The following is a 14306-nucleotide window of genomic DNA, read 5'->3' on the forward strand; positions in this document are numbered from 1 at the left end:
ATATTTATGCAAAAACTTAACAACATACAACATTTAACATTATATATAAAATACATTCACAATATTTTATATAAGTAAAAAAGTATAAAGATGTAGTCTTATATGTCAGCAAATGATTCTTGTTTTTATTCATATAACATTCAATGGCCACTTTATTAGGTACACCTGTCCCACTGCTCTTTAACACAAATTTCTAATCAGCCAATCACATGGCGGCAGTTCAATACATTTAGGCATGTAGAGATGGTCAAGACGATCTGCTGCAGTTTCAACCGAGCATCAGAATGGGGAAGAAAGGTGATTTATGTGACTTGGCATGGTTGTTGGTGCCAAACAGGCTGGTCTGAGTATTTTCGAAACTGCTGATCTACTTTCTTGGCACACTTTGGGCTCATTAGTACCAAATGAGCATCGTGTCAATGCCACAGCCTACCCGAGTATTGTTGCTGACCAGGTCCATCCCTTTATGAACACAGTGGACCCATCTACTGATGGCTACTTCCAGCAGGATAACACACCATGTCATAAAGTGTGAATCATCTCAGACTGGTTTCTTGAACATGACGAGTTCACTGTACTCAAATGGCCTCCACAGATACCAGATCTCAATCCAATAGAGCACCTTTGGGATGTGTTAAAACGGGAGATTCGCATCATGGATGTGCATCATGACAATATGGACCAACATGTCTGAGGAATATTTCCAGTACCTTGTTGAATCTATGCCATGAAGGATTAAGGCAGATCTGAAGGCAAAAGAGAGTCCAACGCGGCACTAGTAAGCTGTACCTGATAAAGTGGCTGGTGAGTGTTTTCATGAATTTTTATAAACTATTGGTGTAATGAATTAAATTTAAGTCTTCTGTAAATTATCATTAAAAATTGCATCAAAGATATTATTTTAAAATAAATAAACAATCAGGACACAAATAAACATTTTGTAAAAAAAACTGAAAGCTGTATTACCCTTTTTTGATGCCTGAAGACCCCTCTTTTCACTAAAAAAACACTAGCATGTTTGCAGTGTGCACTACATAGCATACTATACATTAGTTCTCTCTTCTGAACCCAAATCACACTCACAATTGAAAGAAAAAAAAAAAAAAAACTCCCACAACTCGTCTGTTTTTTTGGACTCGGTTCATAATTAAATCATATTAAAATTTTATTAAGTTATATCCTATATTAAAATAAATCAAAACAGAAAGACTGAGAGAGAAATCAAATACAGAGAACGCAAGAATGACATCCAATAGATTATGGAATGTATTTCGGTAAATAAAATAGAGCTCCAACTGTTCCATCAAATGTGCAAGAATCCGGCCGCAAATGTTCAGAGCCTGAAAGAGCACCTTAAGTTTCTATATACACAACGTAGGTATATATATATACACAGGAGATTTATATATACAGTATACTGCGCTTGAATGGATATATACTGTATACATACATCTTAAAGAAATATATATATATATATTTTATATATATATATATTTTTTAACCATCTCATTTACAAAGCCAGGCAACATCTAGAAGATTCTTTACAGAATCAAGGTTCTTGTGGTTCGTTCTTTCTTTTCAATATACAAAGTAAACATAGTTGTTGATATCCACCACAGAGAAAAAAAAGATAAACAAAAATAAACAAAACTAAAAAAAAAAAAAAAACACGGCAAGGCCATTTCAGCCTCGCGTCTGCAAGTACAAAACTGGCACAGAGGACAATCGTAATAATAACAACAACAATAATAATAATACACGTGAATAAAAACGCAAATTAAATTATGCACTGATGGGACTAAAACGTTGTAAACCTTTTCCCTGTTTCACTGCAGCCTCCAAAAAACAAACCACTTCAAAACTTATTATAATCAACGACAAAAAAAAAACGATTAAAAAAAAAAAAAAAAAAAGTAAAAAAACGAAATCTGCCCTCGGACAGGAATTCGCAATCGCTCGCTTCAGTGAATGTATCGAGAGCCACGGCGGCACAGATGAAGAGCGCAGCCAAAAGGCGGAAAGAGAAAAGAAAAGAACGAAAAAGCTGACGAATCGGACTTCAATTATTCTTAAAAAACAGAACCGCATGGCGGACGCAAGACGTTGAAATGCACGAGTTTAACGTCACAAAGCCGAGGGTCGACTTCCTCCTTTGCCGTTTGAAAGTTTGGCAACCACTGCGATGGTGGCTTCGACTGTGCGTGACAGCATTTCTAGAGTGTCCTGTGTGGGGGCGTGGCCACAGACACCTGACTCCGCCTCCTGGAGCGTGCAGCTGCGCCCCTCAGCGCTATCCGGCAGATTGGAGAGTAAAAGCACCGAGTCGGCCGAGGAGGAGGAAGAGGAAGTAGAGGGCATTTCCTCTCGTTCTGGCTCTGCCTCCTGATCTGGAACCTCCTTCCGCTGCTCTTCCTCTTCCTCCTCCTCCTCTCTTGCGCTTACCTGCGGCGGCGGTGGCTCGTCCACTCGGCTAAAGGCGTCTGGCAGGGATGAAGATGATGATGAAGATGAGGATGACGATGATGAAGACGCCTCCATCTTCTTCTCCTCCAGAGATGCGCTGTCTGGAGAGGGCGGGTCGTTCTCTGTTCCCGGGTCGATAAGGGAGGAGTCTCTGGTTTCAGTGTCTGAGGTGCTGGTGGGCGTTAACGCCTCTCCAGGCTCCGCCTTTTGCACAGAGCATGGAGCCAATGAAGATGAGGTGGAGGCAGGGCAAAGACTGCCCTCTACTGGCCGATCTTCAGCACTGCTGCTCACTCGCCGCCGCTTCACTGGAGTCACGCCCTCCTCCTCCACTGCAGACCAGAAAACAACCCGTGATGTTATGAACTATTATTACACGACTGGCTACTCAAATATACTTCCCTGAACATGTACACACACACATATACAGATAGAGAGATAGAGAGATAGAGAGAGAGAGAGACAGACAGACAGACAGACAGACAGATAGACAGATAGATAGATAGATAGATATACAGACAGACAGACAGACAGACAGACAGACAGATAGACAGACAGACAGACAGACAGACAGACAGACAGACAGACAGACAGACAGACAGACAGACAGACAGACAGATAGATAGATAGATAGATAGATAGATAGATAGATAGATAGATATACAGACAGACAGACAGACAGACAGACAGACAGATAGACAGACAGACAGACAGACAGACAGACAGACAGACAGACAGACAGACAGACAGACAGACAGACAGACAGACAGACAGACAGACAGATAGATAGATAGATAGATAGATAGATAGATAGATAGATAGATAGATAGATAGATAGATAGATAGATAGATATACAGATAGATAGATAGACAGACAGACAGACAGACAGACAGACAGACAGACAGACAGACAGACAGACAGACAGACAGATAGATAGATAGATAGATAGATAGATAGATAGATAGATAGATATACAGATAGATATACAGATAGATATACAGATAGATCGACAGATAGATCGACAGACAGACAGACAGATAGATAGACAGATAGATCGACAGATAGATCGACAGACAGACAGACAGATAGATAGACAGATAGATAGATAGACAGACAGGCAGACAGACAGACAGACAGACAGACAGACAGACAGACAGACAGACAGACAGACAGACAGACAGACAGACAGACAGACAGACAGACAGATAGATAGATAGATAGATAGATAGATAGATAGATAGATAGATAGATAGATAGATAGATAGGCGGTACATTCCGCTGTGGCGACATACATCAGGGACTAAGCCAAAGGAAATGAATAAATGAATGCATGAATAAGAGCATTTTAGAAGGCATGTATAAGAGTGATGTTTGTGCATGAGTGAACACCTTTGGCTTTGCGCTCCTTGGCCTCCATCTCCAGTGTGCTGCGCTGCTGGAGACACAGCCTGCATTTGACCAGCAGCTCCTGCAGAGCCGGAGCCAGAGCCGCATCCATTTGCTGAGGAGAATACACTGACAGAACCAGCAGCAGCGCACGCAGATCCTACAACACACACACAGAGACAGAGGGATGAACACAGGGCTCGAGCTTCATAGACACTTCCGCTGAGTGTGTTATAAACCAGCAGCCAAAAAAATTCAAAGCTCCAAAACAGTGACAAAATTCAAGTTTAGAAAGTGTAAACCTGATGTAAACATCCAAAGTTTGCAGTTTGTCAATTCTGCCTGAATGGATCAATGATTTTTTTTTTGATACCTCATCATACTTCAGTTTCTCATCAAATCTTGACCAATTAAATGCTCTCTAGTGTCTGATAAGCCCCGCCCCCTTCAAGCCGCTTCACATTTGATGAGCCATAGCTCAACCACTCTCACTGGCAGAGCTGCAAACAAAACACTATTGGCTATTTATTAAAAGGGGAGGAGCTACTCTATGCCCCGCTCTCTCTTTAGGTTTCAGTTGAGATTGCGTCAAACATCATATTAAAAATATGCATTGCAAAGCACTTCATGAGACCTTTAAGACCAACAACAACCAAATAATTCAGTGAATTTAATTTGAAATTTAAAATTGTTAAAAAATGTTAAGACCCTCCGAACACCTTGATCGGCCACATGTTTACACAGAAAAACAATGACAAAGAAGTAAGCTGGAAAGGAAAAGCGTGTTTTGTGTGAACAGCCCCTAACTGAGGATGTGTTTGGACACTCACTGCGTTCAGGAGGCTGCTGGTCTTGCTCAGCTCTGCTCTCTGATTGGTCAGCTCAGGCTGCAGACTGTGGTACTCGTTCAGCAGATTCGTCACCAGCACGTTCACCAGATTGGAGCAGCTCTGACCCGATAAAACCTGCACCTGCACCTGAACACACACGACAATTCACATAAGTTGAACATTCAACTATTTTAATTCTTTTTCTAATATTTCCCAAGTGATGTATAACAGAGCGAGGACATTTTCACACTGTTTCCTATTATGTTTTGCTTCTGGATAAAGTCTGATTTCTTTTAGTTTGGCTGGAATAAAATAAGCATTTGTTTTAAAATATGTAAAGGTCTGCATTATATATATATATTTTTTCAACTGGCTGACAAAACAAACCGCTGTTGCCTAATTAAACTTCACAAATAACTTAGTTAAGCCTTTAAATGTCACTTTAAGCTGAATACTAGCATCTTAGAAAACAAGTCAAACATTATGCTCTGTCATCATGGGAGAAATAAAATAAATGAGTTATTTTAGTGAATAGTGGGTTTTATTTTGAGTAATTAGTGTGTGAGACTGTGCAAGTGTGTGTGTGTGTGTGTGTGTGTGTGTGTGTTTACTTTATGAAGGAAGCAGGTGAGGAAGGAATAGGCGATGGTGTTGTTGAGGAAGTTTCTCTCGTCCATCAGGATGCACTTCATATATTCTCCAAACGCAGGATCCTCACACAGCAGCTTCACACACGACTGAGCCATCGCACACTGACACACACACACACACACACGCACACACACGCACGCACGCACGCACACGCACAGACAAGAGATGCCTCATTAACTCTGACATTAAACATCTGACTGCATTAACGCACATTATTTCTAAAAATTATACTTTTATAAGATGTTTTTAAATAGCATTACATTTTATTCCTTGTTAAAATTCTACTTGAAATTTAAAAACATCATAACATTTATATGACTTCTATTTGGATAATTATTATAAAATGTACATTTATAGATTAGATTAGATTCAACTTTGTTGTTACACATGTACAAGTACAAGGCAACGAAATGCAGTTTAGGTCTAACCAGGAGTGCAACAGCAAAAAGTGCAGGATACAGGTTATAACGTGCAAATATAGAAATTGTTGTTATTATTATTATTATTGTTGTTTAAGATGTGCTTTGGTTATTTGTAATTATGTACTTTCACTTTTCCAGTTGTAATAATTTATATAATTTATTTAAAATAAATCAATAATAGCAATAACAACAACAACAACAACGACTATTCTCATTTATTAAATACTTTTACTAATAAAATGTGCTTTTAGTTATCCATAGGTAATGTATTCTCACTGTTGAATAAAATAATTACATTTAAAATAAAATAAATAACATATTAAAAATGTAAAAAATTATAAATAAAATTAATAAACAATAAAACAAACAATAAAATAAAAACAAATGAGTGTACTATTATTATTATTATTAAAATGTGCTTTTAGTTACTCATAGGAAATAACAAATAAAGAACTTAAAGAAATTTAAACATAATAAAAAAAATAAAAGCAAGTGTGAGTATAATAATAATAATAATAATAATAATAATAATAATAAAATGTATTATTATTATTATTATTATTATTATCATCATCACTATTAAAATGTGCTTTTAGTTACTCAGGGCAAGTGTATACTACCTGTTGAATAAAATAACAAATTAATTAAAGAAATTTATATTATTAGAAATTTCAAAAAGAATTTATAAATAATAAAAACTAAAAATAAATTTAAATCAAAATAAAATAAAATAAATAAAAATAAGTGTGTGTGTGTGTGTGTGAATGAGGAAGACATCTGGGCCTGCTTACCTGAGATTGTGCAAGTTCAGTCCATAGTTTTGGAAAGAGAGCAAGGTGTAGAGGAAGTCCTTCATAAGCGATCAGCACACCTGCACACAGAGAAATAAACACTATTAGCATGCGCGCACACACACACACAGATACAGACACAAAAACACACACAAAAGCAAGATTGAGAGAAAGGCCTTACTCAGCTTCACCAGAGTCTCAGTGAACTTCTCACAGTTGATGGCGACTCTGCAGAGCAGGTGAATGAACTGATGGTACGACAGGAAGTAGTCCAACAACATCCTGTCATACACCTCATCTTTACCCTGCAGGAAACACACACAGTATGAGTAAAGCTCAGCGTGCAAAATGAGTAGACCCATTTCAGTTACCCTTCAAACTGAACAAGCTCAAATTGCAAATAATACACTTGACATTAATGCCCATATGTGGCAACAAAGCTACGCTAGCATGAAGTGTTTTTACACAATGAAAAAACCTGCAAATTTCACAAAACTGCAATGAGATTTTTTCACTTGTTCAAGTTATATGGCATACAAAGTCACATGATCATTTAAAAAAAAAAGAAATGACCATGAGTTTGTAGAAACTCAATTTGTACAGCAACTACTGCCCTGCAAACTTCTCTAAACAACAGATGCTCATTCAACAACTCTGAATCCTGCTTCAACAGCGCAGTTCACAATAGTTCCTCATCAACATGTGTAAAACATCACTTTTGCTGTTCTCCTACGCACCTTACTGGTCTCCACCATGGAGGGTAACAGGCACATGTTGAGCTCGGGTCTGGGAGGACGAATGTTGTTTTTTCCTCCCATCAGCTTGATGTTCTCTCGACAGGGCAGATACGGCCCGAAAGACACTGAGAACACACACACATGTACTGTATCAGGGGTGTATAACACTGGAGTCACTGCACTTGAACACTTCACTTCAGATTATTTTAGGCCATGTGTGCTTTACACTCTGACTGCTTGTACTTTCACTTTTTCCATTAATTTACTAGGGTAAAACTATTAAAACTCGATGTTTGATTAGTAATGTGCATTGCTAAGCACATCGTTTAAACAACTTTAAAGTTCTCTCAATATGTAGACCTTATGAACCCTCAGATGACAGATTTACAAACAGTTGTGTCTCATCGAAATATACAGAATCTCAAATACCAGAATCTTTAAAAAAAATTTATCAAACTAACCTCCCCTCCCCCCCTCAAAATGACTTTTATACACTTGTGGCCACATGGAAAGCCTTTAGGGCGGAGCTATCAGTCATTTAGGGTGGAGCTATCAGTCCTTTAGGGACGGGCTATTAGTCACTTAGGGGGCAGAGCAATCAGTCCTTTAGGGCAGAGCTACCAGTTATTTAGGGTGGAGCTATCAGTCCTTTAGGGTAGAGTGATTAGGCCTTTAGGGTGTGGCTAACAGTACTTTAGGGAGGGGCTATCATTTCTTATAGGGAGGAGCTAACAAGCAATTTAGGGTGGAGCTATCAGTCCTTTAGGGAGAGGCAATTAGTTGTTTAGGGGCGGGGCTATCAGTGCTTTAGGGCGGAGCTATTAGTCATTTAATGAGGGGCTATCAGTGCTTTAGGCCGGAGCTATCAGTCTTTTAGGGTGGAGCTTTAAGACATTTAGGGCGGAGCTAGCAGTCCTTTGGGGAGGGCCTATCTGTTCTTTAGGGATGAACTACAAGTCATTTAGGGTGTGTAGGGTGTGTCTATCAGTACTTTAGGGAGGGGCTCAGTCATTTAGGCCAGAGCTATTAGGCTTTTAGGGTTGCTATCAGTACTTTAGAGCACAGGTGTCAAACTCATTTCCAAAAGGGCCGCAGCTCTGCACAGTTTAGTTCCAACCCTAATTAAACACACCTAATCAAACTAATTGAGTCCTTCAGGCTTGTTTGAAATCTACAGGTAAGTATGTTGGAGCAGGGTTGGAACTAAACTGTGCAGGGCTTCGGCCCTCCAGGAATTGAGTTTGACACCCTTGCTTTAGAGAGAGGCTATCAGTCATTTAGGACGGAGCTATCAGTCATTTGGGTAGGACCTATCAGTCCTTTAGGGGTGGAGCTAAAAGCAGGGCTATTTGTCATTCAGGGCGGAACTATCAATTAAATAGGAAGGGGCTAGCACTCAAGGGCAGGGCTATTATTCATTTAGGGAGGAGCAATCATTATTTAGGGAGGAACTATCAATCCCTCAGGGCAGAGTTATCAGTCCTTTAGGGCGTGGATATCAGAACTTTAGGGAGGGTCTACCAGTCTTTTAGGGTGGGGCTATTAGTCATTTAGAATAGGGCTATCAGTAATTTGGAAGTGGCTATCAGTCAATAAGGGGGGGGTATCAGTCATTTGGGGTGGAGCTATCAGTGCTTTAGGCTGAGGCTCTCAGTGCTGGTCTAGTTGCAGCTCTGCCTTTATCCATTCATCAATCTTTCTTCATTTGTTAGAAATGCCCATCTTCCAACCATCCAATTAGTTCCCAAAGACCAACATCATGCAATCCCCTAAAATTAGTTCTCATTTCAGGACAGTTTCAAGTGGATGTACATCATGTCAGAGGTAAAAAGACAACTTCTGCTTCATTGCGACTTTAAGATTTCATCATTGATGAAGTGGATGCTGCTGACTGCTGTGTGTATGAAGCGGTGGACTCACTGGGGATGTTGCTGTGATGGTAGGTGCAGTGGTTGTGCTGCAGGAAGGGCACGAGTGTGTGCAGGAAGTCATGAGGACTCAAGAGCACCAGCTCCTTCAGCACATCTGAGGACACACAAACACACACATGTTCAGTTCACATTCATCTGCTACTGTCCTGGACGTGTGGATGCGGAGACTCACCCAGACAGGCGTTACGCAGCTCTGGAGGACTGTAGGAGTTCAGCAGCGTCAGCAGTTTATGAGCAAAGTCAATCCTCTCCTGCCACTGGATCAAAGCCTGCTTCACATCTACACACGCACAGAAAACAGCGCTTACTTGTTGCATTATTGGTAATCGAGTACCTCTGTAATACATTATGGGGAAGTACTTTAGACTGGAATATTCAAGTGCAGTATGGGAAATCGAGTACTTTAGGATTACATTATGAAAGATTCCATTAAAATTGATTTTGCTAGTGCATTATGGGTAATTGAGTACTTTAAAATGGATTATTCAAGTGCATTATGGGTAATCGAGCACTGAGTTTGGAGTCGACTAACTCTAGCTGTGGTGTATTGTGGGTAATGCAGTACCTTTGCGCTGTAAGTAGGGTCGTGTTGCCTTTAAAACAGACAGGAAAATAGAGAGCAGCTCCACAAGATCACCGGTCACATGACATGCGGTGGCCTCATGGTACATCATGTGCAGGGTGTTGAAGGACTGCACACACACAAACACAAACACAGAGTCAGTCAAGTAATTATTTACATCATTTTAAGTCAGACATTATGATTAAGAGATGAAAGAACATGAGAATGTTAATGTTATGTTCCTGTTTTAAATGTTGTAGTGCATCTGTTTCCATCTTAACAGACATTTCTTGAAACAATACCTGTACGGACGAAAAATTATTGGAATCTGCAAATTAATAAACATGATCATTGACGTCTGGACGTGGCCTGATGTTGAAATACCCCACGTCATAATCTGATTTGTGTTCTCTTCGAGCATGACATCGTCCAGATTTAGGTAGTCAAAAATCTCTTAATTTTAAATCAGAGTATTGTCTTCATAGTGTCAAAGTCAGTATGTACTAGTGCAATCCTCTGACTTTTGATAACTGGATGTGGGATGCAACATGCTTTATACATTTGGGAAATATTAGGTTTACAATAAAAGGCAATTCTAGTACTTTAACTGAGACATGAAACCCGTATAGATTTTTTTTTGCCTCCGAGTATGCGAGTATTTCTACAGACTGTAAATCTACATTTTTAATAGCAGATTGAATTGAACTTAAGTGTACTTTAAGTATATTGTAGAAGTATCTGTCGATTGTACATTTAAAAATGTTTGTTTGTTTGTTGAGGAACACATGTACAAGGGGTAAATTTTAACATTGCAACGTGTATTTTATATACAATTGACACTGTAATTGTGCTTTTTATTTATTTTATTTAACTATATATATATATATATATTTTTTTTTTAATTATTTGTTTATTTTTTTTGTAAAATGCAGTTTTATTTGGTTTACAAGGGAGGAGTTGGGAATAATATTTGTTTCTATTTTCCTGTTGATGTACGTGTACATTGTACAAGGGTTATTTCTAAATTGTCCTGATCCAACAAGTATTTTATACATAATTGACTCTGTAACTTCGCTTGTGAAGTCACAGAGAGAGAGTCACAGAGAAGTGACTGTAACTTCGCTTTTTAATTTAATTTACTTCTAATTAAACTTCATCTAAACTTACTTCTAATTTACTTCATCTAATCTAATTTAATTGAATCTAGTCTAATCTAATTTAATTTAATTTCGTGTACTTACAGTTTCATTTTGGTTATGGGGAGTTGTTTTAGAAAAAATATTTGTTTTGTTTTCCTGTTGATGTACGTGTATGTTGTACAAGGGTTATTTGCAAATTTTACTGATCCAACATGTAATTTTTTTAGATAACTGACACTGTAACTTTGCTTTTTAATTTAATTTAAATGTAATTGACTTTATCTAAACTAATTTAATTAGATTTAATTTAATCTGGTATAATCTAATCTAATTACATTTAATTTAGTGTAATAACAATTTAATCTTATTTATGGGGAATTTTTTATTTTCCTGTACATTGCTCCCACAATTTTTTGTAAATGTTTGATAAACAGGTTAAAAAAGAACAAAAAAGGACAAATATTGTTGTCTATGTAAATGTCCTGAGTGACAGTATGAATACCTCGGTCATGAGGATGAGTCCTCTGTTGAACACCACCAGCAGTCTGTCCTCATCGTTCTCCAGCAGAATCCGGAAGGCACTGAGAGTACACAGAGAGACGTTCAGGATCAACAAACGCTGTTAATACTTTCTGAGACAGTAAAGAGTGGGTGTACCAAATGTCCCCACAAGTATAGCAATACCAGTAAATTTTGACCTCATGGGGACATTTGAGAAAAACTGCTCAAATATCACACAGAATGAAGTTTTTTGAAAATATTAAATGTAGATGGTTTCCTGAAAAGGTTGCTTTAGGTGTAAATAATAATGAGGAGGGAGGGAATATACAGTCTTTATAGTATAAAAATCATTTTGTGTATGGGAAGTTCCCATAAGGATAGCAGTAAACAGGCTAGTCATGATAAGGAACTTTGTTGTGTGCTATACTGTCACAGAAACTGTTGTGATAAGCGAGTTTATTGCTATTTTGAGATTACTTTATGCCACTGATTACATAATGATTATATAACAGCATATTAATACACTTTAAAATACGTATTATTCTTAAGGTTATTGAGATTCTATAATGTAATGTTAAAAGCTAAATGTCCTATGATATATACTTTTAAATGTCCTATTAGGTAAATATCCATTTCTAAATATTAACAACGGTGAGGCAGAACGTAAATGTCACTATAAAATGGATTTAACATTATTTGTGAATTCATAAACATATATAGCAATGGCAAAAAATGATTAACGTCATATCCAAGCGTTGCACGATAAGTCGATATATTGATTGGTGACAGGCCCAGCTGTACAAGCGTGTGTACCTGATGAGTGTGGTCCAGCAGGAGCGTCCGTCCAGACAGCGCAGGTAACAGCTGATGGTGGTCTTCTTGAACTGCTTGACATCTTCCAGCTCTTCCTCCCTCATATCAGGCCTCTGTGCCACAAACAGCTGCATCAGGTTGAAGAGCTCCTCCACCGCCTGCAGAGCCAGCAACACAAGCAGATTAGAAAGATCTCTGAATAACCATGTGACACTGAAGATTCAACTAATAATGCTAATAAATGTATTAATATATTAAAACTGATTTATTTAGCTTATAGGTTCAACTAATAGAGAGGTGAGGATGAAGAGAGTAAATCCCTCATGTGATTGGTCATATTTGGATAAACTTATACATGCAGCACACAAATGCCTTGGCAAATAATAATCATTTATGTACTGCACTTCCCCATGGATATTGGATATGCTATTACTGCGATAACACTAATTTGTGTATATATTGTGCCTCTCTCCTCTGGATCTGTTAAAGTGAGTGCAGTGGTGGTGGTTTTGCTCACCCCGGGGTACTGGCTGGCGTGTGGCGTGAGGTTCTTGAAGGCCCACTGTATGTTCTGGTGTGAGGCCAGCTGGCGGGTGAAGGCGGGCGACTGCTCGCAACACATGCGCAGGATGGCGTAATACGCAGGCAGCATCCCGCGGTTGAACAGCACCACCTCCTGGTCATCGTGGTCCGCCAGAATGTAGTTGAACGCAATGTTTTTAGTCACCACTGGGTTCTGGATGATGAGGCGCACGTTCTCGCTGCAGTCCACGCAGACGTTATACCAGAACGACAGCAGAGCTTGCTTGTTGTGATTGGTGGCGATGGCCGGCTCTGATAACTTGGGCTGCAAGAAAAAGGGAGAAACGTAAGAGTATGTCTGTCTTTAGTGTATTAATATTAATAACATGGTGTTGTTGTCTTGGATGTTTCTCTCCTGAACTACATGGATACGAAGCTTGTCAAAGAAGGCGGAGCTACAGGACACAGCCATCAACTGTGTAATGGCCACAAAGCAATGGCAGCTCAAAGGTGTTTCAGAAGAAAACAAATTACTCCAAAAACTATTCTTTTGGTGAGCTGTTTTTTTTTTTAAATATGCAGTTGAAGTCCCTCAATTTCCATTTAATGGGGAGATTTTTCCAACACATTTCTAAAAATAACAGTTTTAATAGCTCATTTCTAATAACGGATTTATTTTATCTTTGTCATGATGACAGTAAATAACATTAGACTAGATATTTTTCAAGACACTTCTATACAGCTTAAAGTGACATTTAAAGGCTTAACTAGGTTAACTAGGCAGGTTAGGGTAATAAGGCAAGTCATTGTATAACAATGGTTTGTTCTGTAGACTATCAAAAAAAAGGGGGCTAATAATTTTGACCCTAAAATGGTTCATAATAAATTGAAAACTACTTTTATTCTAGCCGAAATAAAACAAATAAGACTTTCTCCAGAAGACAAAATATTATCAGACATCCTGTGAAAATTTCCTAGCTCTGTTAAACACCGTTTGGGGAATATAAAAAAAATTCAAAGGGGGGCTAATAACTCTGACTTCATATGTATATATTTTTTCCTTTTTCAAAACAAAACAAACAGTGTCAAAGGTCACAGAATACAACCTTATTTACATTCGTATTTGTATTTATGGTTGAAAAATGTTCCTATACAAAATTTTGTTAAGGGTTACGTATCAAAGATCAACAGGCTCCAGATATATATAAAATAAAAGCACCACAATAAACTTAAAACAATACATTTCTTCTCAACCATTTACCCCAGTATGTAGAAATTTTACAGGCTTGTTGTCACAAGGAAAATGTCAGTACTTCCGGTGAGCTGTTTTGAACTGCTGAAACAAACAGCAGTTTCATTAGATATTTGAAGTATTTAAGATTTCATCTGCTGTCTGGGCTTTCCATATCTTTTTACACCTTCCTTTCTTCATGTGTTCAATACTTTTTCACAGAGCAATTTCATTTCATTACACATAACTTCACTTTTTAAATTAATTTCTTTTGTTTCTTTGTATGTATGCAAATGTAGGTCTGCCACCATTTGTAAATTTCTGAT

At 38.2% G+C, this 14306-nt stretch overlaps 1 protein-coding gene across 1 annotated transcript in view; it reads right to left on the reverse strand.

Moving 5' to 3' along the window:
- Positions 1–1140: 1140 nt before the first annotated feature.
- usp34 (ubiquitin specific peptidase 34) overlaps positions 1141–14306 on the reverse strand; it is a 93166-nt gene continuing 80000 nt past the window's right edge. The window contains exons 66-78 of the mRNA XM_009294698.5: positions 12745–13074; positions 12228–12385; positions 11416–11494; positions 9778–9904; positions 9385–9492; positions 9202–9306; positions 7282–7406; positions 6726–6849; positions 6545–6624; positions 5292–5432; positions 4681–4827; positions 3854–4010; positions 1141–2795 (exon numbers count right to left, since the gene is read on the reverse strand). Coding sequence (XP_009292973.3) covers positions 2125–2795; positions 3854–4010; positions 4681–4827; positions 5292–5432; positions 6545–6624; positions 6726–6849; positions 7282–7406; positions 9202–9306; positions 9385–9492; positions 9778–9904; positions 11416–11494; positions 12228–12385; positions 12745–13074 — 2352 coding nt within the window. The 3' untranslated portion in view covers positions 1141–2124. The remainder of the gene's footprint in view (positions 2796–3853; positions 4011–4680; positions 4828–5291; positions 5433–6544; positions 6625–6725; positions 6850–7281; positions 7407–9201; positions 9307–9384; positions 9493–9777; positions 9905–11415; positions 11495–12227; positions 12386–12744; positions 13075–14306) is intronic.

The sequence above is a fragment of the Danio rerio genome, chromosome 1 (assembly GCF_049306965.1).
Source record: "Danio rerio strain Tuebingen ecotype United States chromosome 1, GRCz12tu, whole genome shotgun sequence".
NCBI lineage: Eukaryota > Metazoa > Chordata > Actinopteri > Cypriniformes > Danionidae > Danio > Danio rerio.